Source organism: Falco rusticolus, chromosome 8, assembly GCF_015220075.1.
Source record: "Falco rusticolus isolate bFalRus1 chromosome 8, bFalRus1.pri, whole genome shotgun sequence".
NCBI classification, from domain to species: domain Eukaryota; kingdom Metazoa; phylum Chordata; class Aves; order Falconiformes; family Falconidae; genus Falco; species Falco rusticolus.
In genome coordinates, this window is record NC_051194.1 from 40,117,173 (window position 1) to 40,142,962 (window position 25,790).

The 25,790-nt window shown below is 60.4% G+C and overlaps 1 protein-coding gene across 2 annotated transcripts in view; it reads left to right on the plus strand.

The window, feature by feature from the left end:
• Positions 1-25,790, plus strand: part of ASIC4 (acid sensing ion channel subunit family member 4) — a 65,245-nt gene that overhangs the window by 13,363 nt on the left and 26,092 nt on the right. The window contains exon 1 of one of the 2 annotated variants that reach the window (XM_037398727.1): positions 21,438-23,124. The exons of the other annotated variant lie outside the window; for it this stretch is intronic. Within the exon in view, the coding sequence (XP_037254624.1) occupies positions 22,549-23,124 (576 nt within the window). The 5' untranslated portion in view covers positions 21,438-22,548. Of the gene's footprint in view, positions 1-21,437; positions 23,125-25,790 lie in introns of those variants that run through there. 2 annotated transcript variants of the gene reach the window in all.

The window sequence follows — 25,790 nt, forward strand, 5'->3', positions numbered from 1 at the left end:
TGGTCCCTATTGGCCCAGGCAACTTGTAGACATTTCTTCTAGTCCTTTGAGATCTTTGAGGTCTCTCTTTTATACTGTGAGAATTGCTGGGTGTAGGCGTGCATGTCATCCCTGCGGACAGATTGTCTCTCCCATATCTCACATCCCTCCCGTGGCCCTTGGCTGTTCTCTGGCATGCCTCAGGCAGGTGGAGGGCTTTGCTATCAGCAGAGCAGGAGCTGGGGGAGGGCACAGGCAGGGCAGGCAGTGGAGCCACCCAGGGCTCCAGGCTGGTCCAAGCTAGGCATACTGCTTGCCTCTTAGCTGCTGGAGGAGTTGGAAAGGCTGTCTGTCGTGCCGCAGGCCATGTGCCGCTGTAGGTCCCTCGAGACAGGGACGTGCTGCAAGCCCCTTGAGACACTGCAGCTTGAGGCTGCAGCCAGACATGGGGCTTTTCGGCACAGACCCTAGTGCTTTGTCTCTGTAGTAGCATCATCCAGGCAAGTGCTGGCTGAGGCCAGCCCGTCTCCCTGGCTGGGCACATGGGCACAGGGAGCCCAACTGTGCCAAATAAAGGAGTCAGCAAGAAAAAAGTACAGGCTGGTCCCCACCCACAGGGCAGAAAGTGTTGAAGACCCCTCTCCAGAATCACCACAAGACCTCTGCAGCCCAGGGGAGCCCCCCATGCCAGGGCTTTGCCACAGGAGTGGGTTCAGCACTGGGGCATTGGGCCACCCTGAGTGTCCCCAGCTGGTCCCGCAAAGCTGCTGGGGGGATGCCTGTGATGAGAAAGGGATTTCCAACAGCACATCAGGGATGCTGTTGGTCTCTCCCCGGCGTGGCCAGCTCATCCCAGGCAACCCAGCCTGCCCTCCCTGCTTCACAGTCACCATGTCCCCTGAGGCTGTAAACATTTTGGATTCCCTGTCTTGCCTGCTCAGGCACCTTACAGATTCAGGGCATGTTGCTGTCTTAAAATCTATCAGGTTTCCTGTCACCTCCCGGGTCCCATGAATCTGCAGGCTGGCGGTGGCGCTGGGACTGAAATGACCCTGCAGGGGAATGGCTCTGTGCACCCCCTGCACTACCTCTAGCTCCCAGTGCCACTCCTCAGCCTGCAGGTTTGTAACAGCCCCCAACCCATGGAAAACTGCTCCAGCCCTGCGGAGGGGAGAGCAGTCTCCAGCATGCTGGAACTGGCTGCTCTTCCCTGGCTCAGCCAAAGCTCCTAGGGACATCCTGGACCTTGGGTACCACCTCCAGCTGTGGCCAGCGCTGCGCCCTGGCTGCCAGCTCTGCCGGTGGGCTCAGAGCTGGGGCAGGCAAAGGGCCCATCACTTCCGCCAGCCTAATAAGCCAGGACTTAGAGGCCGGGACATTTTTCTTGCTGCTGTCATGACGCTTGGACACGCCAGCTGAATCCCTGCCCTCGGGGAGGGGGGAATTAGTGATGCTGTGCGTTCCAGAGCCCTGCCAGGCGGCACGGGCTACACACACAGCCGACAGCCCCAAACCCTCATAAATCTCCCTCGCACGGCCCATGGCTCACCTAAGTAGATTTGATTTGTCAAATATTAAAATTAATTTAGGAAGGAATGGTGGCCTGTGTGTGTGCCCTGCTCTCCGGCCTTCCCCCCGCTGCCACCTCTGCTCCTGCCCAATGCATCATCCCCAGCCCCACGCTCTCACCCGAGCCCGGGCACCAGGAGCCGGGATAAATCATCCTGCTGCCGTGCTCGAAGATGAGCCGATTGCTTGCTTGGCGGCAGGGGATCACAGGGGAAATCACACCGCGTGCCGCCCGCTCCGTGCCGGGGGCGGGGGAGACGCCACGCTTAGGCAGAGATTTATTTATTTGATTTTACTGGGCTGGGATTTTTTTTTTTTTCATCTCTCAAACGCCCACCAGGGAATTGCAGCCACTGGAATATTAATGCCACGCAGGACACCAGCTCGTTAAAATGTCACCTGGCTGTAATTTCTCCTGTGCTTATTATTCCCCAGGGAGCGCGAGCTCCCATCCCTCCCTGCCTGCGGTGGTCCCGGCACGCGGGGCAGCCCTGCCCGTCCCCTTTGCCGCAGCACAAGCACTACTCCATCACGTCACCCAAAATGTTCCTGGCCCTCTTCCACCACCGCAGAGGTGGGCTGCACCGCCTCCGGCATCTCCTGCTGAGCTGAGCCCCAGGGACCGATGCTGGGAGAGGCCTATGCCACCGGCCAGCGCCAGCATGGTGCAAACCCAGCCTGGCCAGCGCGAGGGACGAGGGGTGCCAGTGTGGGCAGGGTGGGGACAGGCAGGAGGTCGGCCAGTGGGCAGTGCTGGCATGGACTGGGGGCAGGGTGGCACAGGGAACAGCTGCCTTAAGGAAACTTTGGCTCAGTTCCTGCAAATTAATGTTTTTTTCCCAAACAGTTTCCTGGCGCTAAGCGCGACGCGGGGAGCAATTATCTTTAGTGTCGATGTTATTACCATAAAAATTGCATTGAGGACTTTTCTCCTCCGATTAGAAAGTTAACGATCATCACTGCCTTCATTGTTCCCCGCACCGTGCTCGCTCTAATAAAGAGTCTGTGCACTTTACTTTTCACTTAGCATGAAAATTACCCAGCTGCTGCTGTGCACGGCTGTGCAGCCCCCACGCTCACCTCCCAGTGACGGGCCCTTAGCAGGTACTGGTGGGGAGCAGCCTCTGGTACGCTGGGGCTGGATGGGCTGACCTGCAGGCTTCCATGTATGGCGAGGGCCAGGGGTCAGCTAGGAGCAGGGGTTGCCAGCATCAGGGCTGCCCGCCCCACGTGTGTGCCATGGGAGTACCTAAGGATCTTTTCCATGTGCTCTCCTCCAGGGATCTGCTGTCAACATGACCATCTGATGGGCATCCCCAGCCCACCAAGCCCCAAATCTGTGGGGTATCACCCCTGCTCCCCTTACCAAAGTCTTGGAGTGGCTGGGATGGGCCTTGCCATGGAGGTCGCATTCCCAGCATGAGCCTCCGCCACGGCTGAGCTGAGGGTCCCTCCCGGCCGTGCTCTCATTACCTCTCAAGGACAGGGGGTGAGGGGTGAGCCCTGCTGCTGCCAGCTGCTTGCCTGCCCTGGCATGCAGGCAGCACAGCATCGCTGCTGACAGCAAGCCGGCGCTGTGCCTGCCTGTGGACATCCAGGCTCTGGCACTCGCCGTCAGTCCCACTGCCTGTGATTTTCACAGGGAATATTTGTATCATTTTGCTCGATACCGGCATAGCTATTTAAATTCTCCAAGTGCTGTAAAAATCTTAGCTAATCTTCAGAGAGCTTTTTTTTTTTCTGAAGCTCTTCATTACTCCCTAATTGTTCAAACTTCTCTTCTTTTCCTTCTGATTAAAAGCAGATTTTAAAAGTGCAGTTCAGTTTCTCAGCTATTTTCAAGTCAAATGGATTCCATCCCCCTCTCCATGTATTAATAACCTGTTCTCGTGCATCCCCCAGTGAGCCAGTAAAAGCCCTTCTGAGCAGAGACAAGGTGACAGCAGTGCTCCAGAGGGAGCGATTGGAAGGGGGTTACAGCTTGGAGGGAGAGAGATCCATCCATCCAGCTATCTATCATCCACCCCGCTATCATCCATCTACCGGAGAAATAACATTTGCAATTCCGCTTTAGCTCTTCCTAATAATCATTAATTTTTTTTTTTTTTTTTGCCTTCCCAACCTGTAACAGGAGGAGATGCAAGGGTTTGGGGTGTGGGCAGCTCTGTGGGGCTTGGGGGTGTGAGAGGAGGGGGGTACGGTGGGGTAGAGGGGTGGGTTGCAGAGGCTGGTGTGTCTGCATGCTGGTGTGCAGGATGGTTGTTCAGCTGTGTAGCTAGATGAGGGGAAAGCAGGAGAACCCGGTGCTGGCCCCCAGAGCATCCTGCAGCAGGAGGGAGGGTGCCAGGCTGGAAAAGCATCTTTCTGAGGGGACTGCGGGATGCAGGGACTCTGTGGGTGAAAGGCAGGCATGGTGCTGCCCCAGGCTCTGCTCCTGCCCAGCAGGGTGAGCCTGGTGCCAGTCCTGGGTGCACATGGTTCAGTGTGGTCAGAGAGCACCCAAAGGTGCAGCATGCATCATCCTCTCACTGTCCCCTGGGACTGGCCCACAGAGTCCCACTGCCCCTGGCTGGTAATGCAAGCCCCACCCCTGCAAAGCCCTGTCCCCCAGCCCAGCTGGCCTGCCACTGGAGAGAGGACAGTGATGGATTGCAGCACTTACACATCTTCCCAGGGAGGAAATGCCAGGTCCTGCAGGGTTCCGTCAGCTGTCCGGCTGCAGCCACGCTGGGGAGCAGGTGCTGGTTTCCAATGAGCGGTGCAGAGGGCAGGAGGGAGAATCCTGGGTGCCGATACCCAGCCCAAGCGCCTTCCATCTCTTGGGCACCTTCCCTCCTTTTAGTTACCACCACACAACCTGCCTTGGGCAGGGAAGCACCATAAAGGTGCCTGAAGGAGACCCCAGCACGACTCAAGGGAATGAGCTTCTGAGGTTAATGATCCCGCTCTCCAGGGAGCTTCAGACCTGCCTTCATGTTGGTTTGCACCATCTTCAAGCCATGTGCTGCTCTTAGACCATCACATGCCAGTGCCAGTGATGATAACATTTTAGAGCTTGTGAGCCATCAATTTGGTCACCAGGGTTCCTCAGACCCAGGCTAAGACATTCCTCTGCAGCTCTCAGCTTTGATGTCCTGGAAAGGTACACCGCACCCTTGAATCCCCAGCCACATCCATGGCAAGTCCAAGATGTCCCCTGAGCCCTGCTGGAGAGGACTCCTCTTCAAAGGTCTCCTCATCCCTCTGGATAACTCAGGCCACCCTTCACGCTTCCCATGGAGAACAGCAGGGCAACAACAGGGATCTGATGGGGCTGAGAGGCAGGAGGGCCGGGGGAGTTACCAGAGGCTTGCATCAGCACTTGGGAGAGGCTGCAGGCAGGGTCCTCCACACCAGGGTCAAACCTGCAGGTGATGCCAGCATGCTCATGGCTGTGGCCATGCCATAGGTGGAGGGATGCTGGTGGCCCAGGCATGGGGAGAGCTGCTGTGCACCAGGGTACCAGCATCACCTCAGCTGGCCTGTCCCGGCAGATGGCAGCAGGGACGCATCACAGCCTGGCAGCGCATGGGGACCTGCCTCACACCCCGACCTTGGAATAATCTTCAGTAGGATTAAGAGCTTAAATGTATCTGTGTAATTGCCAGGCCCCTGCTGAGCTGGAGAGAGTGTGAGTGCCAGCACAGGGAGGCAATGCCCAGGCATGCCTCTCTTCCTCCTGCTGCCTGCTGCTGCCTGCTGCCACTGCCACCACTGCAGGCACCACTGGGAGCTGCCACCCCGAGCACGGGTAGCTGGGTGCAGGCAGGTGGCTCAGGAGGAGCGGATACTTGACATGGAAAGAGATGATGCACAGGCACCACTGGGGAATGGACTCCACAGTAGGCTCCAAAGGAGGACGCCGAGTGTGCAGAGAGCCCTGGGTGTGCTGCCCACACCTCCCTGGCACCCCTTTGGTCCTCACAGGCGCCTCTCCAGGCACCCCTCTGGCACCCACCAGCTCTACGCTCAGGGATGGATATGGGGCTGCCCCTGTGTACCTTGAGGAATAAGGAGGGTTGGCCAGGATGCTGGGGGCCAGGGGACTGTGTCCTGCACGGCTGAGCCTGCCTGGGTGGATGATTTAGAAGGATTTGTTCCCCTGCCCAGGGGGAGCAGGGCACATGCCTGTTGGCGTCTGGAACTGTGGGATGCTCAGCGTGGATTTTCAGCACCCATCTGCAATCAGATGTTCAGGCTTGGCAGAGGTGCCAGGGGGTCTCAGACACCCCTGAGGGGCACCCAGGCAGCACTGGGCTAGGGACACCCAGAGCACCAGTTTGGCCCCTGCCCAGCCATGCCAGGGAGGTGCCAGCACCCTGGTCCTGGCCCGTCCGGCTGGTGCAGGGCTTGGCACAGAGCAGGGAGCTGCCATCCCAGCCCCCTCCCTGTCTGCCTAATGGTCCCTGACATTTAAATGAGATTTAGTGCTCAGCCCGATGCTGAATATTCATGAGCCCATGCGGCCCTGACAGCCCGGCTGGGGCTGCTCTCATGATTAATAATTTGTTTTTCCCTTTACTGTAAACCTCACCTGCACTCGCTCCTTGCTCTGGCACTGCCAGCCCCATTGCTGCTGAGAAGCACCCATGCCTTTGCCCAGTGGGTCCTTGGCCTCCCTGCCTGCTGTGGGGCATCTGCTGCAGGGCCGGGCAGCCCCCCAGGGACCCAGCCAGGGGGTGAGTGGCATCTGCCAGGCTGGGAACCCCTTCATTGCTCTGAGTGGGCCAAGCCCTGCACAAGGGAAGCAAGCATCCTGCCTGCTCCTGGCATGGAAGCAGCCCTGGATGCCCAGCCTCTGCAAAGGAGCCCTGGAGATACTGCACGGGCCACCCCAGGGAGCAGTCTGCAGCCCACAGCAGTGCTGTCCCTTGCCGCCTCCCTGTGTCCCGAGCTGAGTGTCAGCACAAGCCCATGGTGGTGGGTCCTGGAGTAATTCCAGTTGCCCCCAAATAGAGACACCCTGGAGAGACACAACCAAGTCCTCTCGCTGTTTGCATGCTAGGCTCCATCTCTGTTGGCACCAGCCCAGGCAGTGCCGAGGCTGCTGGGCTCTCCTGGGTGGAATGGCAGTGGGCAGGCAGTCCACAAGCCCAGCATCTGGGACCCACTTTTGGTGCTCTTTGTGTGGTTTGTGGCTGGTGCAGGTGTTCCCGCTGCAAACCCAGCACAGCAGTGCCCAGCCCTGCCTCAGACACTCTGCCCTCCCTTGCATCCATGCCCAAGGTCACTGCTCCCAGGACCCTCACCTCCCATCTCACTGCCCGCCGGCTGCAGTGTGGAGGTGTGTGCAGTGACATGACCAAGCGGGACCAGCCCCAGGGAGGTCCCATGGGACCTGGGAGGGAGCCGTCTCCCCTCCAGCTCAGCAGCTTGGCTCCGGCAGCTCTGTGCAAATTGCATAAATATTCATGGCCAACCGAAGGAAATGTGACTGTCCCGGCTGATTATATGCGCCCGTCCTGAAGGCTGCAGCTGCTCCCCAGCTACTGCCGGCCAAGCACCTGCCTCACGGTGAGAGGCAGCGAGGGCACCCTGTGCTGCCCACCTGCAGCATGGCATGGGACACGAAGCTGCTGGCACCCCACACAGGGCTGGAACAAGGGCTATGGACTGGGGACATGCTTGTCCTCAGCCCTTCTGCAAGCTCAAGCCAAGGATGAAGCTTTTCCAGAAAAGGTCCCAAGATACCGAGGGACTTCCCAGGGTGTCCAGCCAGCCTGGCTACTGGGCTCAGGGACTCTCCTGAGTGCAGTCATGGAATGCCCATTCCCCGGTGACATGTCACACCCACTCTGGTGACACTGGCACATTCAGTGCTGCCTGTGCTCCCCAGTGCTTTGGGCAGATGTGGGCAGTGAGTAGGACAGAGCTCCCGGGAGGAGCCCAGGGAGGCAGCCCAGCTGGGATCCCCCCACGCTGCAGAGATTAATCCCCTGCAGACCTGAGCAAGGTGCTGGGCTAATAGCCTGATTTATTCCTTCCGTCTCTCTGGAGCACGCGAGGTTCCCCACTGTGTCCTGAACGACCTCATGCATAATACCATGAACAATCCTATTAACGCCGCCCTGCCACGCACTCCCTGCTTAGCGCCGCCACTCGCCAATGCAATTTCCCCATGATATATGGGAAAAATAATTGAACTATATTTGAAAATATATTGAAAATTACAGCTCGCACCCGGCGGGATTTATAGGGGCCATATTTCACAAAACCACAGCCCTGCACACCAAGGCACCCGGTGCTCCCAAAGAGAGACCCATGGTCATGGTGGGTGCATGCCCAGGGCAGACAGCGGGGGGATGGGTCCCACCACCCTCATGAGGCTCAGCGTGTGCCCATGGGAGTCAGTGCAGGGCACAAGGGGGTTCTGGCACAGCCCTGTGCCCTGGGAGCAGGGTCAGGGTGCCATGGGAGTGGGCGGTGGGTGCAGTAGGCATGGAGCACCCAGCTGCGCCTGTAGCCGAGGCAGCAGCTGCAGCCACGGGTGCAGCCATGTGGGCACAGCTGCTGCCAGCCAGAGCTGGGCTGAACTTAATCCCCTCCCAGCGGGAGAGAGGAAACGCTCCTGGCATCACGCTGCCTGCTCAGCTGCATGGCTCTGCTCACCATGCCAGGTGGCCAGTTAGCCGGACACCGGTGTCCCCTTGCCTGCCACAAGGTGTCCCCTCGAGGGGCTGGTGGCTCCCTGGCCAGGCGAGCCCCCATGTTGAAGGAGGCAGGAAGGGGTCTGAGAGCTCTGCACAGAGCTTTGAGACCTGCAGCCCTCTGCAGCCACCCCTCTAGCCACTTCGGCCCTGGTGCTGCCCTGCCTGCAGGATGGCATTGCCCTGCCTGGCTCTGGATGCCCGACGGAGTGACGGTGGCGGTGGCTTCGTGCCCAGGGGACATGTCCCTTCCCTCCTCATGCCCACCTCTGCCTCTCACACAGCCCCCCTGCTCCCTGCCCACATGCCCCGGGCACCCCTGCCCCAGCCCCCCCAGCCTAGTTGCCATGCCAGGCACGTCCTTGGTACCGTGGGTGCTGCTGGCACAGGTGCCTCGGGGAACATTAATCTTTAATTTCCTGTCAAAGCCTCTCGCCGGAGAGAGCACGCCTGGTATGGGGGTGCAGCAGATGCCCACTCTGATCGGGGGCTGGGAAGCAGGCTGCTCCAGGACACAGGGGGCTCAGCTGGGGCACCCAGACCTCCACTGCATCCCGCAGCTGCACAGCCCTGTGCCCGAGGCGGGCAGGGGAGCAGCATCGGCAGATGTGCGCCCCTGCATGGGGAGGAAGATGAGAGAGGTAGTGATGCTGCCCAGATGGAGAAGCTCCCCCGGGGCCACTGGCTGCCCAGGCTGGGCAGAGTGCTGACCGCGGGAAGCCCACCTTCTCCCTGGCCCTGGCTGACCCGGCTGTCCTCGTAGCTGCCCCTGCTACGCATGCAAGGATGGGGCACATTTGCGAGCAGCTCTTAGGGCCTCGGAGCTGGAGAGCCTTCATTGCTGCAGCCCATTGAAGGGATCCCAGGGCATCGTCGTCTGGAGGAAACTCCCGGCGTGCCCTGGGGAAGGGGAGCTATAAATAGCTGCACAGCGAAGGGCGGAGGGAGACTGTTTGGGAAGCCGTTTTGTGATCGGAACAAAGAAGAGGCGTCTTTGCACTTGCTCTTCATTAGCTGCCTTCCTCTGGCTGGCCGGGCCAGGATGCGCTCGCATCGAACGACAGCAGGATGTAGCTGCCGGTGTCAAGGACGCGAACAATAAGGGCTTTAAATAGCAGCGTTGCCTTTGAAACCCGCTTGCCTGCACCAAAGATGGAGCCTGGGAAAATTGTGCGGCGCGAGAAGCCAGGAGATGTGGGAACGTGGGTGCCCTCGCTCCCAGGAAGGGTCCCCCACAGTGCCACGGCTGCTGCCTGTGGGCAGGCAGTGCTGCAGCCAGGACACACAGACACCTGCCCAGGAACGACCTGGGATGCCTGGGTAGATCCATCCAGCTCCTCCAGCAGCTCCCAGAGCAGCAGAGTTCAAATCTCCCCCTGCATTGTCCCCTGCATCCCTAGGCGTGTGGTTAATTAGTAGCACCTCCCTGCGCTGCCAGAAAGGTGTCCCTTGGTTGCTCCTGCTTTCCTCTCCCTCTGGCTTCAGGGCTCTGATCTCTTCCCACCTTCCTTCAGGAGATGAAAGAGCCCTGTGGAGGCTGACAGCGGTGTCCCTGCCATGCCCGGCACAGAAGCAGTTTTTCATCCTTTCCAGGATAAGCCAAACAGCCAAGTGGCATCCAGCGGTGCCAGCAGGGATTTGGTGCCATGTGAGATGGAGGAAGAAGGTGGTCTGCTGTCTTAGGGAGCCCAGGTCCATGCTGTGCCAGTGCAGGTCGTCCCCAGCCCTGGGTAGGGCATGGCGTTGGGCACCCAGGAGCTGCACATTAGGCTGATGCAGAGAGATCGGAGCCGGTGGGCCACGTGCGGGCACGTGCATGTGCACGGGGGGGCCGGCTGCGCGTATTAGCAGGCCCTTAAATCAACACAGCACTTCAGACAGGAAGGAAATAGGCTTTGCCGACGGCAGGAGCGGCACTTGCTTTGTGCACATTACAGAACATCAGGAAAATGTCAAATTTACATAAAAATGATACAAACTCATTGGAAGAAACATGCATCCAATTATCGGCCCCAGCGCTGACACGGCTCTGCAGCCAGAGGCTGGCCGGCCGGCTGGCTGCAAGGGACCCAGCCCTGGGGCACGCATTTCATCTCTGGGTGTTTAACATCAAAGCAGCAAACAGGCTCGGCTCTGCGGGCCACCCTGCTCGCCTGCTCCCTCCCGCCAGCTGCCTGCTGCTGCACAGCCCCGGCACGACGGGTGCAGGGCAGGGGGCACGCCGGGTGCACGGCTGGGGTGGGGGCTGGTTCTGCTCCTGCCAGGGAATGGTGGGGAAGGGGCTGTGCGGCTGCAGCACCCCTGTATGGCAGGGGCGTTGGGGAAGTGGAGGCACCGCTGAGCAGCCCAGAGTAGCAGCGCTGGAGAGCCTGCTCACGCAAAACCCCTTCGGAGATTTTGCTGGCACAGCATTGAGATCCCGTTCCTGGCTCTGTGCCAGGCTGTGCCGGTGGCCCTTTCCCTCCTTCCTGCTCCTGCCTGTCCACCAGCGTCTCCAGGGCTAGGAGAAACCACATCTGACACATGCCTCCTGTTGTGGCCCCACAGCTGGGCAGCGTGAGCTGGGCATGACAGCCTGCATTCACTCTGGGGCTAGGGGCACCCAGAGGGACAAGGGCTGGATGTGGGGACACAGGAAGGGGTGTCCCCAGTGGGTGCTCTCTGGCTGTGCCCACTCCTTGCTCATGCTGGCATCCCACCCAGCTGCCCAGGATTGATGGCCCATCCTGCGTCCCCTTCCCGGCACGGTGAATGCTATGTTTCTATCCCTGCCGCCTGCTGGGATTGATGTCTCACTGAGCGCAGGCAATGGCCGTAACTCACACCCAGGAGCCGGGCTCCCGGCTCATTACTCACTGGGCACCGTCACTGCATGAGTTACAGCTCTGCTTCACACCGGGACACCTCAGCAGCAAGGGATCAGGGCAAGGGGGGACATGGCTGAGGCAGGGCTGGGACAGGGGACAAACCTCTCTCTCCAAGCATCCCATGGGCTGGCAACCCCAGACACCCATGCCTCCTTCCCTGGCAGTGGGGTAGGAGGTGGGCACACGTGGCCCCTAAGGTGGGATGCTGAGGTCCCAGCCGGGGGCAGAGGGTGGCACCGCAGCTGGGATTCCCCACACTGAACCCGCCAGCTGGTGCCCGGCTGCAGCGCTCGGGGGAGGCTGACGAGCTGTTAATTACAGGTGCTGCTTGGCTGGTGCAGCGCGTCTCTGCTGCTCGGCTGGCAGAGCCGTGCGGCGGGTGACACACTCCATGATAAATTGATATCCCGTTTAGCATCAATTTTCCCTTCTCTGGTGGCAGACAACTGTGCTAATGGGATGGGACAAGTGAAAATGAAATAACAGGCCCTGAGCACACCGGCACGTGCCGCACCACTGGCCCTCCTGCATGGCTGTTGCTTCCCAAGAGACAGGCAGGACCCCACACACCCTGGGGTGGGGGAACTGGGGGGCCAGCAGCCAGCGGGCCAGCTGCAAGCAGCTTGCCAAGTTGCTGTAGCACTCCTGGGGCAGGTTTGCAACACACGGTGTGCCAGCGTTTGGTGCCACTGCCAAGTCTGGTGTTTGCAGAGCACACTGTGCCTGGGGGGAACTGCTCTTTGCATCAGGCTTTGAGGCAGGCATTGGAAGAGGGCTGGTTGCAGCATGCCCAGCTCTTGGTGGTCAGCATGGGAGTGCCTGGTGTCTGCGTCCATGTGGTGTTTGCAATGCGTTTAGAGCAGAGTACCTTGGCACATTTCATTTATAGCACAGCACATAACAAGGAGCCGGAAATGCATTTGGTTGGCATTCAGTGCCCATGCTGTGTTGCATATTTGCAATGTACACAATGCCCAAGCTGATATATGCAGAATCTTCAGTGTCCGTGCCAGGTTTGGTGTCTGCCTTAGCCCGTGGCACTCTATACCCACACTCACATGTTCTTTTTGACATACTCAGCGCCAGCCACACACTTGTTATCAGGAGCGTATTTGTCAAATTGGTGCCTGCGGTGTGTTTGCGGTTGCGGTGTGTGCAGTGCTTGATGCCCACGGTTTGCTTGATAATTGCAGAGTGCTCAGCACTTAATACCTGTGGCATCATTGTTATTTGCTCAGCACTCGCACTCAGTGGCAGCAGCTCTCAGCACACATGGTGTGCTTGGTGTGTGGGACCCGCCGCCGCTGATGTTTGCAGCACCTTCAGCATTTGGTGGCAGCTGCGGTTTCATGTTTGCCAAGCACCGAACAATCTCTGCAGGCAGCGTTTCATATTCAAGGTGTGCCCAGCGCCTGTTAGACTTGGCACTTGCGGCGTAGTCAGTGCTTGCACTGGCCTACTCTCTGTGCTGTGCTCGGTGTTTTGGTTCCTGTGGTGTGATCAGTGTTCACAGCAGACTCCTGGCACTGTGGATGGCGCTCAGTGCCAGTGCTGCATGCAGCGCCTGCAGTGGGCTCAGCCTGCGGCACCCGCAGCATGTTCCCGCTGTCCATGCGCTCCCTGCTTGCTCCTGCAGGTGTGCATACTTGCCACTTGCCCTGCATCCAGCCCCCAGTGCCTAACGCGCTGCCCATTTCTTGTGTGCCTTGTGATCACAGCCCATGGTGTGATAGGTACAAGCTTCCTGACGCTTTTGCTATTTACAAAGCTTCCTGCACAGTGTTGGTGGTGTTTCTGCTATTTAGCCTGTGCTTGGTGCTAGATGCCAGCCCACCTTGGAGTGGCAGCATGCTCTGTGCATACTGCTATTGCTGGCTCTCGCATTAGCAGTGCTATCAGTCTGTGCTTTCCCTGCTGAAGCTCGCTCTGCAGCACACTCAGCACCCACAGCCTGCCATGCATCCCATGTTCACAGCACAGTTTTCAGTGCCTGTGGTGCACGTGGCACCGGTGGTGCCCTCAGCACTTGGTGTCAGCTGCCCGTTTGCAGGGAGCTGGCACTCGCTGCCTGAAGGTGTCGTATTTGCAATGGCCCAGCTCACATTTGGGGTCGATGCTTCCAGGATGCTCAGCGGTCAGATGCTTTCCCTATTCTCAGCATGCCCAGGATGAAGCCCAGCAAGTTCCACTCTTGGTGCCAGTGGTATGCTGGGGGTTTGAAGCACACGGGGTGCTGAAGGCACCCAGCTCTGTGGCGTGTTTGATGTTAGCCATGTGCTCCGCAGCAGGCGGTACCCGCCTTGCTGTCAGTGCTCGTGGCCCATGCTGGGGCTGATTGATTTGATATGCTTGCTGGCCAGCTGCGTGCCGTGCCCTCAGCACACGCAGCCCGGGGGCCCGCCACCAGGCTGGATCCCAGCTCCAGGAGCTGAGCTGTGGAGCTGACATTGGGACTTCCCTACGGTCTCCTCTGAATTCTTGCTCCCCCCCGGCCCGACCTGGTCCAGCCACTGCCTCTCTGCCAGCCGCTGAGGCAGGGGCAGTCCTGGGCTTGGCTCCCAGCCCCTTCACCTAGCAGCTCGGGGACGGTAGGTAGGATGCCCCTGTCACACATGCCGTTGGTGGGGCCACGGCATTAAGGTTGAGGTTTTAATCACACAGATGTCAGGAAATGGGGAGCGATGGTTCCCATGGTAACACTAACTCTGCCCCTTGCCCGCGGCGCGGCGGCTGTGCATGCAGGGCCATCATGGGCACCATGCGGCTGAGCTACAGCTGCTCGGGGACCCATAACTTCCAATCTTCTGACTTGGGTGCATTTAAAACCTCAGCCCTATTGCTGCGCTGAGGCAGCTCTGCTGGCAGTTTATGGCTCTGTTGTTTTTAGGAAAGGCAAGCAGAAGGCAGGAGCTGCCTGGGAGAAGCACTGCAGATGGGGCAGGAGGAGCAGTCCGGGGCAGGAGGGAGCCACTGGGCACAGCCCAGGCACAGGTGCCAGTGGCTGCAGGGGACAGGGCAGGACAGGGCCTGTGGGCACAGCTGAGCATGAGGGAGCAGCTGAGTGATGTCTCCCAGAGCACGAAGAGCGGATCTGCATGCTCTGCTGCCTGGGCACACTCCCAGCCCTCTTCTTGCATCCCCTGGGGCCAGGGCCAAGACAGAGGAGCTGCAGTGGGTGGGCACCAGCCCTGCTGCCCAGTGTGGGTGTTGCTGGAGTGCCAGCATTACCTGTGCCCTGCACTGGGGCTACTCACAAGTTGCACCTCTCTAGAGCTGCCTAAAAAGCCTGGTGATGGGCTCCCTGCCACTGCTGTGCCAGGCTCCAGCCCTGCAGCATCCATCACCCTTCTGCTCCCATGCCAGTGCAGAAGAGACCTGCTCCCTGGTGCAGGGTCAGGGCTGTGAGGCGTGGGATGGGTTCTCATGCTCTCTGTGTGCCACAGCAAGGCTGCACCCAGCTGCACCCTGCCCCTCCAGTGTGGCACAGCTCTGGGCATGTCCCTTTGGCTATGAGATGCCCTCCCAGATGTGCCCATATAGGTGTGTTCAGAAACACCCCTACCCATGCATGCAGCTGTGCACGCTGGCACGCCAGCCTTGACAGTGTGCACCTGGGCTGGCGCTGTCGAGACAGGACAGGGATGCCCAGCTGACGCTTGAGGGCTACACACGGTGGCCAAGACTCATCCCAGCAGGGAGTCCAGTGCTGTGGGGGCCTCCCACCACTGGAACCATGGTGGTCCCCCAGGCTCAGCCCAGTTCATCCATTTAAGCAGCCCTTGACTATGAGTCAGAAACTGCTGGTAGGCTGCTTTAGGGTGTCATGCTCCCCCCAATTCCTGGAGGTCTCCGGGCCTGGCTTATGATCAGGGAGGACTGTGGCCAAGGTGGGCTGCCCTTCGTCCAGTTGTCTTTACTTGGTTGTTGTTTAGGAGGGAGTGAAACAGGGGGTGCCCTGCTCACAGTGGGGCCAGGGGAGCCTTGACCATCTCCTGCAGTGCTGGCTAGAGCATCTCCCAGCCCTGATGCTGCCCTGCCTGCCTAACTGCTGCAGCTCCTATAATGTATTCATCCCAGGGTGCCCTGGTGCAGCTGCAATATCATTATTGGAGTTTATTACACCATTAGCTTTAAAGTTTTATAAACCACCAGCCAGGTAATAAGCAGGGGGTGGGGGGGCTCATGCTGCAGGTAAAGGGCCTGTGGATAGCACTGGGGACTGTCCCAGCAAGGTGCTGAGACCAGTTTCCCTGCTGTGCTGGTGCTTTAGTGGTGCAAGCCCAGAGGCACCCCAGGCACGTGCCCTACTGCCGAGCTGCTCAGCACAGTGCGTCCACGTGCCAGCCTGCCCGGCTGCCCTCCTCAGGATGGCAGAGACCAGGGAAGATCAACCAGCTGCAGCAATAAAAGGCTATAAAACCAAATGAGTGACTGCACGATGCAGTGATGGCTCCCAGGATGCCTTCTCCTTCCTAACAGCACTGAGGGCAGGAGGGACCACGCTCACCCCAGTGCCCTGTGCTCAGAGCCGGTGCTCCTGCAGCCGCGCAGCCACTCTCCGGGCACATCTGCGACTGCCTTTCCAGCCGCAGGTGATGCTCTGAGCGTGGCGAGACTGTTTCCTCCACTCCTTCCACTCAGTTCTGGAGGGCAGCATTAGCTGAGCCTGACCTCCTGCCAGTCATGGGCCAGCGAGCACCACCAGACCCGGAGCCTGGAGATAGGTGCTGGGCTGAGCATCCTCCTGGGGATGCTAAACACTCTCTGCTGAAACATGTGCACATTTTGCTAGGAAGGGAGCTCTGCTTTGCTCTTCTCCATGGATTTGGGAGGCTTTTAGATGTGTTTTCTCTCAGTGAGGATGTTTGTGTGGTGCAATCAAGTGGCTGGCTCTGTTTGGGGGTGGTTTGTACTGAGAGGGTCAGAGCAGAACACGGATAGGGGATGCTGATCACAGCTGCTCCTCTTGCTTTCAGCACGGCAGAGCCAGGGTGGTGCAGGTCCATGGCATGTTGATTGTCTCAGATGGAGACCAGGAATGGGGGCTGCTGGCAGGGGTGGGCAGCCCACAGTAGTCGCTGCCTGCTGCCTCTCCAGGGGCAGGGGGGCAGGGGCTGGCTGGGCTGGGAGCATGGCTGACCATCTTTGGCTGGAAGAAGTCAGGAGGGCAACCAGCAAAGTCTCAGCCATTCCCTGGGGCTAAATACCATGGAATCAACCTGGGCCCAGCACAGACCCTTCTCTTCTTTGAACTGGGCTGGGATCTGTCCCATTATCCCACTGAAAGTCCATGGGATTTAATCCAGCTCTGATGTGGGCAGACAATGTCCTCTCAGCCATGGTGGATGCTCCTACACCCAGATCCTACCGAAACCCACACCTTAAATTCCTGGAGGCAGGACCCCAAAAGCCGCATAAACCCAGCATTTTTCTGGCAACAGTAAAAGGTGTACAGAGCACCTTGTGCAAGCTCATGCACACAGCTTACAAAAGTGACTTTGTAATTGAGGTTTTGCGCTTAATGAAGGAATAAATTGCATGGGAGTGTTGTCCTTAATTGGGGTGTTGCATTAATTAAGGTATTGCACTTAATTGGGGTAAAGCATTTAATAAGGTATTGTGTTTAATGGGGGTAGTTTACGTAAATGGGGTCAGTGTGTTAATGGGGTGCTGCATCGTTGATGCATCTGCTGGTCCTGGCAGACGTGTCATCTGCTGCTGTGGGCTAAACTGGAGAGCAGGTCCCCACACGTGGGGGAGCCCAGCCCAACCCAGCCACCGCCTGACAGGGAACTAGGACCATCAGGGAGGCTGGTGTGTGGCACCAGAGCTGCTGTCCTCCCCATCCCAGCACCACGCGGCTGGTAACAGTGTTTGTACAATGGCTCCGCTCCCTGCGCTGGTGCATACAGCCCCCTCCTGCCCTTCCCAGCCCCGCCGCTCCCCACAGGCTCAGGAGGTTGTGCAGAGATTTTGGTGAAGTGGGGTGCAGGCAGCATTACCGCTCCTGTGGCTATCCCACAGCCAGCTCCATGGCAGGCGGTGATGCCCAGCATGCTCATCACACCGTTGCCAGCCCTGCTCTCCTGTAATTGGAGTGGACATCTTGTCATCCCACATCTCCCCACAGCCAAGGTACTCATCGCCCTCGCCACGGAGCCTGACCTGCCGGGCAGGCGCTGGCAGCATGCCGAGGAGGCCATTGGAGGAGGCTGTGCTTGTTAAGCTGACGTGTTTGCAAGGGTCTCGGAGGATCGAACTAGTGCGAGGCAGAGCCAAACACTGTGGCCAGCTGGGCTCCACGGTCACGTTTCCTTCAATTAGATCAAAATTAATGATCGCCCCAGATCCACTTCCCTCTGGGTGCAGGGCTGCGGCCAGCACCAGCTCCAGAGCGTATGGAGCTGTTGAAGAAGATGCAGCAGCCAGCTCATGGCTTGGGTTGGTGGCAGAAGCAACCAGCAAGCAGGATCTACGTCCCGGACAGCTCAGACTAGCAGGGCATCAGATGGAGGCTGCCTGCTGGGGGTCTCCCCTTGGGCAGATGCCTGCTGCCCACCCAGGGCTGTAACTGTCCTGTCACCAGTGTTCCTCATCCGCCTGGGCTGCCCCAGCCCCAGCACCCCTCGGTCCCCTGGGCTGACCCCCCTGTGCTGTCCCTGAGGACTCGCAGCCCCGCAGGGTGGCCAGGAGGGTGGGCTCACTGCAGTGGCACAGTGCCAGTGCCGGTGTGCAGTGGGAGGTTGTGTGCTGGTACAGCAAAGAGTAAATCCATCAGCTTGGTGGTCAGAAAATCACAACCAAACCCTCATCCAGACAGGCCTAAGAATAGAAACAGAGACAGTGTCTGTGTCTTGGGGGAGGGGGTGAATTATTACGAGGGTGCTGGAGGGCATCACAGCAACATCAGTCCCACCAGGCACCCCTCCAGGCTGTGGGACAGCTTCTCCCACATGGAGACTCCACCTGACCCCTGCTGTCTTCTACAGTGTGTCAGGGTCTGGTGCTCTAGAAAGCCCCCTTCCTGTGCTCACAGAAGTTATTTTGTCTATGGATGCAGCCTCTTAGCCTCCTTTGCTCTTGCCCAAACCCCCAGTGCCTCCAGCTGGTCTCCAGCATTGCTCTCTGTTATTGCCATCCTCTCGACTCTTTCCAATTAATTTGCATTTTTCTTGACGTGTGGTCCTGGATGAGGCACAGGGCTCCCACTGAGGCCTTGCCGCCAGCAAGTGCTTCAGATGCCTTGTGAATGATGCTCCTTCTCAGGCAGCCCTGAGCAATGTCCTCCTTTCCACCGAGCTCAGTGCAGTTGCAGGGCAGCCAGACATCCCATATTAAACTGGCAGATCCCATATCCCAAATGAATGAGGCTTCTCCAGTTTTTTCCTAGCTCTCGGCTGCTTTTCCAAACAGCTGCCTGGCTTCTGGGCATCTGGAAACGCAGCTTCTGCATGCACAGATAACTGCACCTGCACAGCACATCCTGCCTGGGGGGGTCCAACCCTCTGCACGCTTTGTTCATCCACCTGGGACTGTCCGGAGTGTCGGTGTTAAACTCGGACAAGCTGGTGCTGCTGCCCACTGCTGAGCCGGGGCTCTGCCCTGCCCTCCTGCTGCTCGCCCTCCGCTCGCTGGGCAGATTTGCTTCCCGCCCCAGCCCAGCTCTTGGCGCTTGTCCTTTTGAATTGTATCTAATTGTTTTCAGGCCATTTCTCCGATTTGTCAACATCATTTTGAATTCCAGTCCTGCCTTCCCCAGCACTCGCAGCCTTCCCCCATCATCTGAGCGTAGCGTGTGGGCCCTGCGCCAAGCCCCTGCTACTCAGCGTCCCCCCAGGCTGGGGGGTGTAGGGGGGAGCAGGAGGGATGCTCCTTTCCTGATCTGCCGGTGAGCCCTTGGCTGGCTCTCCCATCGTGTTGGCTTTCTTGCATGGTGGCTAGTGAAGTTGGTGCTCTGGAGCCTGGGGCATCAGGCTTCTCCTGGCTGTTAGCATCAAACCTAAGGGCTGGATGTGGTAGCATCAGCAGGCACAGGCTCTGCAGCTGCTCATGGCTGGGTGGAGGGGCAGACAAGCCTCCCTGAATGCTGCACAGTCCCTCCTCATGGCCTTGTGCCCCCCCTCCACAGGCATGCTGTGCTCAGCCACAGGTGGGAGACTCCGGTGAACAACTGTGAGCTGCAGACATGCTGCCAAGTGGCAGCACCGGCCATTCCCCGCTGGTGCTCGCTGCCTTGTCTGGTCCCAGGAGAAAGCAGTTCTTGAGCCCTGCTGTCTCTCCTCCCAGCCACGCTGCTTCCCCACTCCCTGTCCCTCCAGCCCAGCATCTGCCCTGACGTGCTCTCTCCCTGGGTGCTCCCTGGCTGCAAAGCCACAGCCCTCCCTACTCCATGGCTTGCAGGAGGCCTGCAGCCGCAGCTGGGGACAGGGCTTGTGCCACTCACTTGGGCACAGTTGATCCCAACCCAGCCTGGCTGCGCTTCAGCCCCGTGCTTTGGGTCATACTGCAAGGGGATGAGCCCCCAGCACCCATCTGCCCTTGCCAGGTGGCCAGGCAGAACCAGGGCACAGCAGGTGAAGAGAGGCAGCGGAGGAGGAAGGAGGGAACACATCTCTTTGGCTGCACAGGAGGGGGGATGCATGCTGTGGGGAGGGTGCTGAGAGGTGTCCCCAGCCCAGGTGGCAGTTGTTAATGGAGCAGAAGATGCCCAGAGCGAGCCTGGGTCTGTGGTGTCTGTGGTGTTGGGGCCAGGGCCATTCAGGGAGCCAAGACACAGTCCTGCTCCCATGCCATGACTGTCCATCACACAGAGGACATGGCTTCTGCTGATCTTACCCTCACACAGCCTGGTTTGCCCTGTACCTCAGGATCTGCATTTATGGGGGGGACCTGCCTGGCAGATCATGTGTGCCCTTGCAGCCCTCAGCACCACAGCACTGAGAAGCACAGGCAGGCACTCCACAGAAAGCTCTGCAGACCAGAGACCCAAACCTAGCCATTGCATTGCACCACAGAACCTCCTCACCGCTGGATCAGGCCCTTGGTGCGAGCAGTATTTGTGGGGCCAAGCACCCCTTGCAGCACCAGCAGCCCTGCAGAAGCGTCCTGGGGCTTGTGGCTGTATGGCCGGGGCCACCAGTGGTGGCGGTGATGCTTGGGTCGCCTGCCCAGCCTGCTCCCTGCTGTGCCTCTCCGAGCTGGGGACGCAGGTCTGGTGTACACTGCATCCACCGGGCAGGGCAAAGCAGGCAGCTGGGGCTGTGCGTGCTCCCCGCCGGAGGCAGCCTATCATGCTGTATTGACCTGCACAGAGGCAGGAACATGTGTGCCACGCACAGATCGATGAGAAGATTGAAGATGTGTGTGTGCTTGCTGGACGACTGGGGAAAGCTTTGCCGTTGGCATTGGCAGCACAGTGAAGGTCACGCTGACCTGCGGCGCAGTCCCTGGAGGGAGGCAAGGCCTCTTGTCGAGCTCATGGACAGCTGTCTCATCACTTGTCCTCCGGGGACCCTGGCTTCCCAGCCAGGCACGCACCTCCCCAGCAGAGCCACATCTCCTGGGTGTGTGTGGTGCTGGGCTCGTTCTGGAAGCAGGGAGTTGTTTCTCCTGCTGCTGTGCCACTAGGCAGGGTCACAGAGGGTTGCTTGACTTGGGGGTGAGGGGTCCGGCTCAGCCTTTCTATCAAAACTAACCCTCCATCACCAGCTGGGAAACTGAGGCAGGAAGCTGGGAGACCATGACTTGCTGGCAGAAGGTGCTGTGCACGGGGAGCACCCAGGTCCAGGCGGCATGTGGCTCTGGTGCTGCAGGGCGAACCCATAACCTCGTCACAGCTCTGACCCCCCGAGCAATGCGGGCTGAGCCGCGCTGCTGTGGGCAGTGCCGGGCAGCAGGACGCTGTCTCTGCGTGCGGGGCAGGGCTGCCACGGGACCTGGGTCCTGCGTGGGGTCTGTGCGCGGGGGGGGGGTGCGAGTGCGCCGTGGGGGGAGCGGGGACAGACCCGAGGAGGGGCAGGGGCTCAGCAGGGCAGGAGCGGCTGGGGGTCACCCTGGCTCAGTCTATCTCACAGAGCGGCTCTCTGCCTGCAGAGACCCCGGCTTCTCCTGCGCTGCCCTGGGGACACGCGTAGCCCAGCGTGCAGCAGAGCGGGGTGGGGGGCAGAAATGAGGCCGGGGGAGCCCAGCCCGGGCGCGCAGCCGGCGCCGCGGGGAAGGGGGTGGCGGACGCGGGGGTGGGTGGCGGTGCTGCCGCCCTCCCGACTCCGGGGCACCAAGGGGCACCGGGGGCGTGGTGGGGAGCGAGGGGAGCTGCAACCCCGGCGCCACGTCCGCGGCCCCGCTCCGGCGGCGGCTTGTCGGCCGGGTCTTGGCGGAGCCGGGGCCGGGACCGGGACCGACGGTGCTGGGCGCTCGCCGACTTGGGGCGCGGCGGGCCGTGGCAGGGAGGCGGTTAACGGCCAGGGAGCCGCCGAGGCAGGAGGAGTCCGCAGGCGGGCGAGCAGGAGGGGGCCGCTGGGCGAGCTGCCCGCAGGCTGCCCGCCCCCGCCGAGCCGCGCCGCGCCGAGCCGAGCCGCGCTCTGCCCCGGGGCACACGGGCCGGCGGGGCACGGCGGGGCGAGGCGGCGAGCGCGGCGGCGGCGGCGGGGGGGCAGGCTCCGTGCCCCGCCCGCCTCGGCACGGCACGGCACAGCACGGCTCGGCACGGCTCGGCGTCGCGCGGCGCGGCGCGGCTCGGCATCGCACGGAGCGACGCGGCTCGGCAGGGCACGGCTCGGTTCCGCTCGGACGGCACAGCTGGGTTCCGCTCGGCTCGGCTCGGCTCGGCTCGGCTCGGCTCGGCTCGGCACGGCACGGCACGGCACGGCACGGCACGGCACGGCTCGGCACGGCTCCGGCAGCTCCCGAGCCATTCAAACAAGTGGCTCCGGCAGCACTTCGGAGCCGGGGCTGGGGAGAGGGCGCAGCGCGGCTCCCTGCCCCGGAGGCGCCGGGCCCTTCACACTGCCTCTTTTCTCTGCCGCTCGCTCTTTATTTGACGATGAAATAATGTTGACATGTCTTGAATTATTAAGTATTCCCTGGATTTTATTAGCACATGATGCCTAAATGCTGCCTGTATCTGCTGGGGTCTTAACCAGAGAGGAGCGAAGGAGAGAGGCAGAGAGACAGAGCGAGGGCGAGGAGAGAGAGGGGTTTTTGACAGCTGTATTTGTGCTGATAAGCGAAGGCACAAGGAGACGATCGACTAGTGAGACAAGAGGGAAGCGGCGGCTCGGAGCTGCTGAGAGGGGCTGCGCTACCCTCCCGAGACGGCTCGGCCCTCCTGGCGCCGTGCTGGGGCTTGGGGGGGACCCGAGCCCCCTCCCAGCGCCTGGCCGGGCTTTCCGCCGGTGCCCGTGCCGGGGGGCAGCTCGCTGGCTGGGCACGCCGGCTGCACGGGGCAGATGCCGATTGAGATCGTATGTAAAATCAAATTTGCTGAAGAGGATGAGAAGCAGAAGGAGAAAGAAGAAGGGGATAAGGAGAGCCTGATCGAGGAGCCTGCCCGGCCCCGCTCCCGGGACCTGGCCACCTTTGCCAGCGCCAGCACGCTGCACGGCCTGGGACACATCTGCCGGTCAGGGCGGCTGGGCGTGCGCCAGACCCTCTGGGCATTCGCCTTCCTGGCCTCGCTTGCCTTCTTCCTCTACCAGGCGGCCAAGTCAGCGCTGCTCTACCTGGAGCACCCCCATGTCATGGCCCTGGACGAGGAGGCCATCCGCGAGATGGTCTTCCCTGCCATCACCATCTGCAACATCAACCGCTACCGCCACTCGGCGCTCACCGACGCTGACATCTTCCACTTGGCCAACATGACTGGGCTGCCCCCCAAGGACCGGGACGGCCACAAGGCCACGGACCTGCTCTACCCTGACCCCGACATGGCCGACATCGTCAACCGCACTGGCCACCAGCTCGATGACATGCTCAAGAGCTGCAACTTCAGCGGCGAGAACTGCTCATCCCATGATTTCACTGTGGTGAGTGCACACCTGGCTCAGTTTCCCTGGGGTCCCCTACCGGTGCAGGGGGCACCCACCTGGCTGTGCCTTGCTGGGGCAGGGCTCCCTGGCTCGCTCCAGCTGCTGAAGTTTGCATCTTTCTCTGTTTGAGTTTCCCTCCAAGTTTCACATGGAGAGAGAGAGAATCCTCCGTGGGAGCTCTCGGCAGGGCTCTGTACCACAGGACCAGGCTGCCGGCAGGTCTGTGCCTGAGGGGCTCGCAGGCAGGAGCCATGGCAGGGGGACAGCGGGGCTCAGTGGTCCCCTGGGTGGGTGTGCTGTGGGCAGGGAGAAAGCTGTGGTGTGCAGCCCTGCTCCAGCCTGTGCTTCTCTCTAGGTTGAAGTGCTCTGTTGCAGGGTGCTTTGCACAGCGAGAGCATCTGGTGGTGGAGGGGTACGGGCAGAGACACCTTTGCACACAGGGGAGCCTTCCCGCATTTGGGGGGGTTGATGCTGGGATGCCTATCAGTCTGGAGGTTGCCAACATCGCACATGCATTGGGCACACACACACGTATGCCGAGTGGCTCTGCTCCGGAGGCATGGCTGCAGCTGGGCAAGTGGGGGCTGCCTGGGGCTACCAACTCGCTGCCCAGGACTTGCCAGCAGGGCCTCCTCCCGGCAGCACCCGCCTGCCCAGGCAGCGAGCTCCTGGCCCGGGTGCCGCCAGCATGCAGCTCTTGCTAATATTGAGGCTGGAATCACAAATCCCTGCTGTGGTTTGGGAAAATAAATGTGCTGAACGGGCGGAATACCTGATGGGACCCTTTTCAGACCATAATGACTCTGGAAATGAGCCGCCTCTCTCCTACAGCTGCCAGGGGCTACTGCTCGGCTGGCTTGATGCGCTCCCGGGAGCAGTGCTGCCAGCCAGAGCCTGCTCCATGCCGGGGAGGGGGATGCGATGCCACAGGCTGTGCGGGATGCTGCGGGGGGAGAGGAGCCTTCGTGGGGCTGGAAATGGCTGATGCAGCATGTCCTGTTTCACTTCATGCCCATCAGTACAATGCCTGCTTGCTGTGCCGGGTGATGCTGTCCCTTGGGAAAGTGCCACTCCGGGAGGGCTGCCCTGTGCGGGGGGGTGGGGGGTGGCATGAGGCACTGCAGCGGAGTGGGAAGGAGCAGGGGGCGTCGGGGGGGCAGTCCCATTCCTCCCGGGGTTTTGCTGGGCTCTGTGCCTGCTCTGTGCCAGCTGCCTGAGTTTGCCGGGGAGAAGTGCAGTTCAGCAGGGCTGGGAGCAGGGAGCTGTGGTGCTGGACAGTCCTGCACACAGCTCAGCCACGCTAGCTCCAGCCCCGGGGTCCTCTTGGGGGATCCTGCACAGCTTTCGCTTGGGGGGGAGGCAGCCAGTCCATCCTTGCGCCAGGCAGCGGCATGGCATGGCAGTGGGATTTGGCTTGTGCTGAGCTGTGCTGTAAGGCTGGCAGGGCAGAGCTCAGGCGGATGGAGCTGGGTACAAGCTTCCTGCAGCGTGGACATGGTCTGTGGTATGCGCCATGCTGTGTGGCAGCAGAGGGTGACTGCCAGGACAGTCACTGGGACCCAGTTTCTCAGTGGGTGGCTGTGCAGGACCAGCGGGCCTGCCTACCTCCTGCTTGCGTGTCTGCCCTGGGGATGCCCAGGAAGACAGGCTCTGGTGTGCCAGCACCTTGCACTGGAGCAGGTTCCAGGCATGAGGGTGGTCAGCGCCAGCTGACCCCTGGACTGTGGCACAAGGAAGGGGGGCCCTGGGCTCCCACAGCCTCCCCCCCCTCAACTTAGCCCTCCAGCCTGGCCTTTGTGGCATCAGGGGCTGTCAGGAGAAAGGGGTGTCCCTATCACCTCTGGCTTGCCTGGAGCAAAGGGATGAACCTGGGACAGGAGACGCTGCAGGGCATGAGCATGGGGAGGGATGGGGGAAGATGTGACCTCTCTCTGACGCATACCATGTCCCAGAGCCTTGCCAGGAAGCAGTGGGACTTGTGGAGACATCACACTGTTTGCAGCTGGAGCCTCCTACTCCCGTTCCCTGAGCCGAATCGGTCCCTTGTGCTGCCTGAGAATGACTGAAATGCAGCACGAGCTGCTTGGCAGGCAGGGTGAGTCCCAGCTGTGATGTGTGGGCTTGGGTGCTCCCGTGCCTCCCAGCTGTGGCCCTGACTCAGGGGCACCTAGGCTGCCCTGCACCCAGCAAACATGCGGTGGAGAGCTCCAGGCTTCATCGGTCCCAGTTGTGGGTCTTAAAGTGTGCTTTTATGTTCGGAAAGCTTTTGTACCCCCGCTGCAGTGGGTGGATATCGGGCGGATATGTGAGTCACAGCATGTCCCAGCAGTGATGGAGGGCTCCCAGACTGCAGCACATCCCAGTGGGGCAAATGGCCTGGAGTCCCAGGGTGCTCAGCTCTGGTGAGCAGCCCCTGGAGCAGAGGTCATGTTCCTAGGGATGCCGGAGAAAGGAAGGAGCTTTTCCTGCCGCCTGCTTGCAGGAGTGCTGGGCACTTTCCCTCTGGGCATGAGGTGGACTTCATCCAGAGGCTGGAGTTTTAGAGCATGAGGGTGGCCAAGCCGTGGGGCTGTGGCCAGCTTGCTGCCTGTTTGGGAGCAGGAACAACACCAAGGCTGGAGAGTGTCCCCGTGTGCTGCCGCTTGCAGCCTGTGTGCTCACAC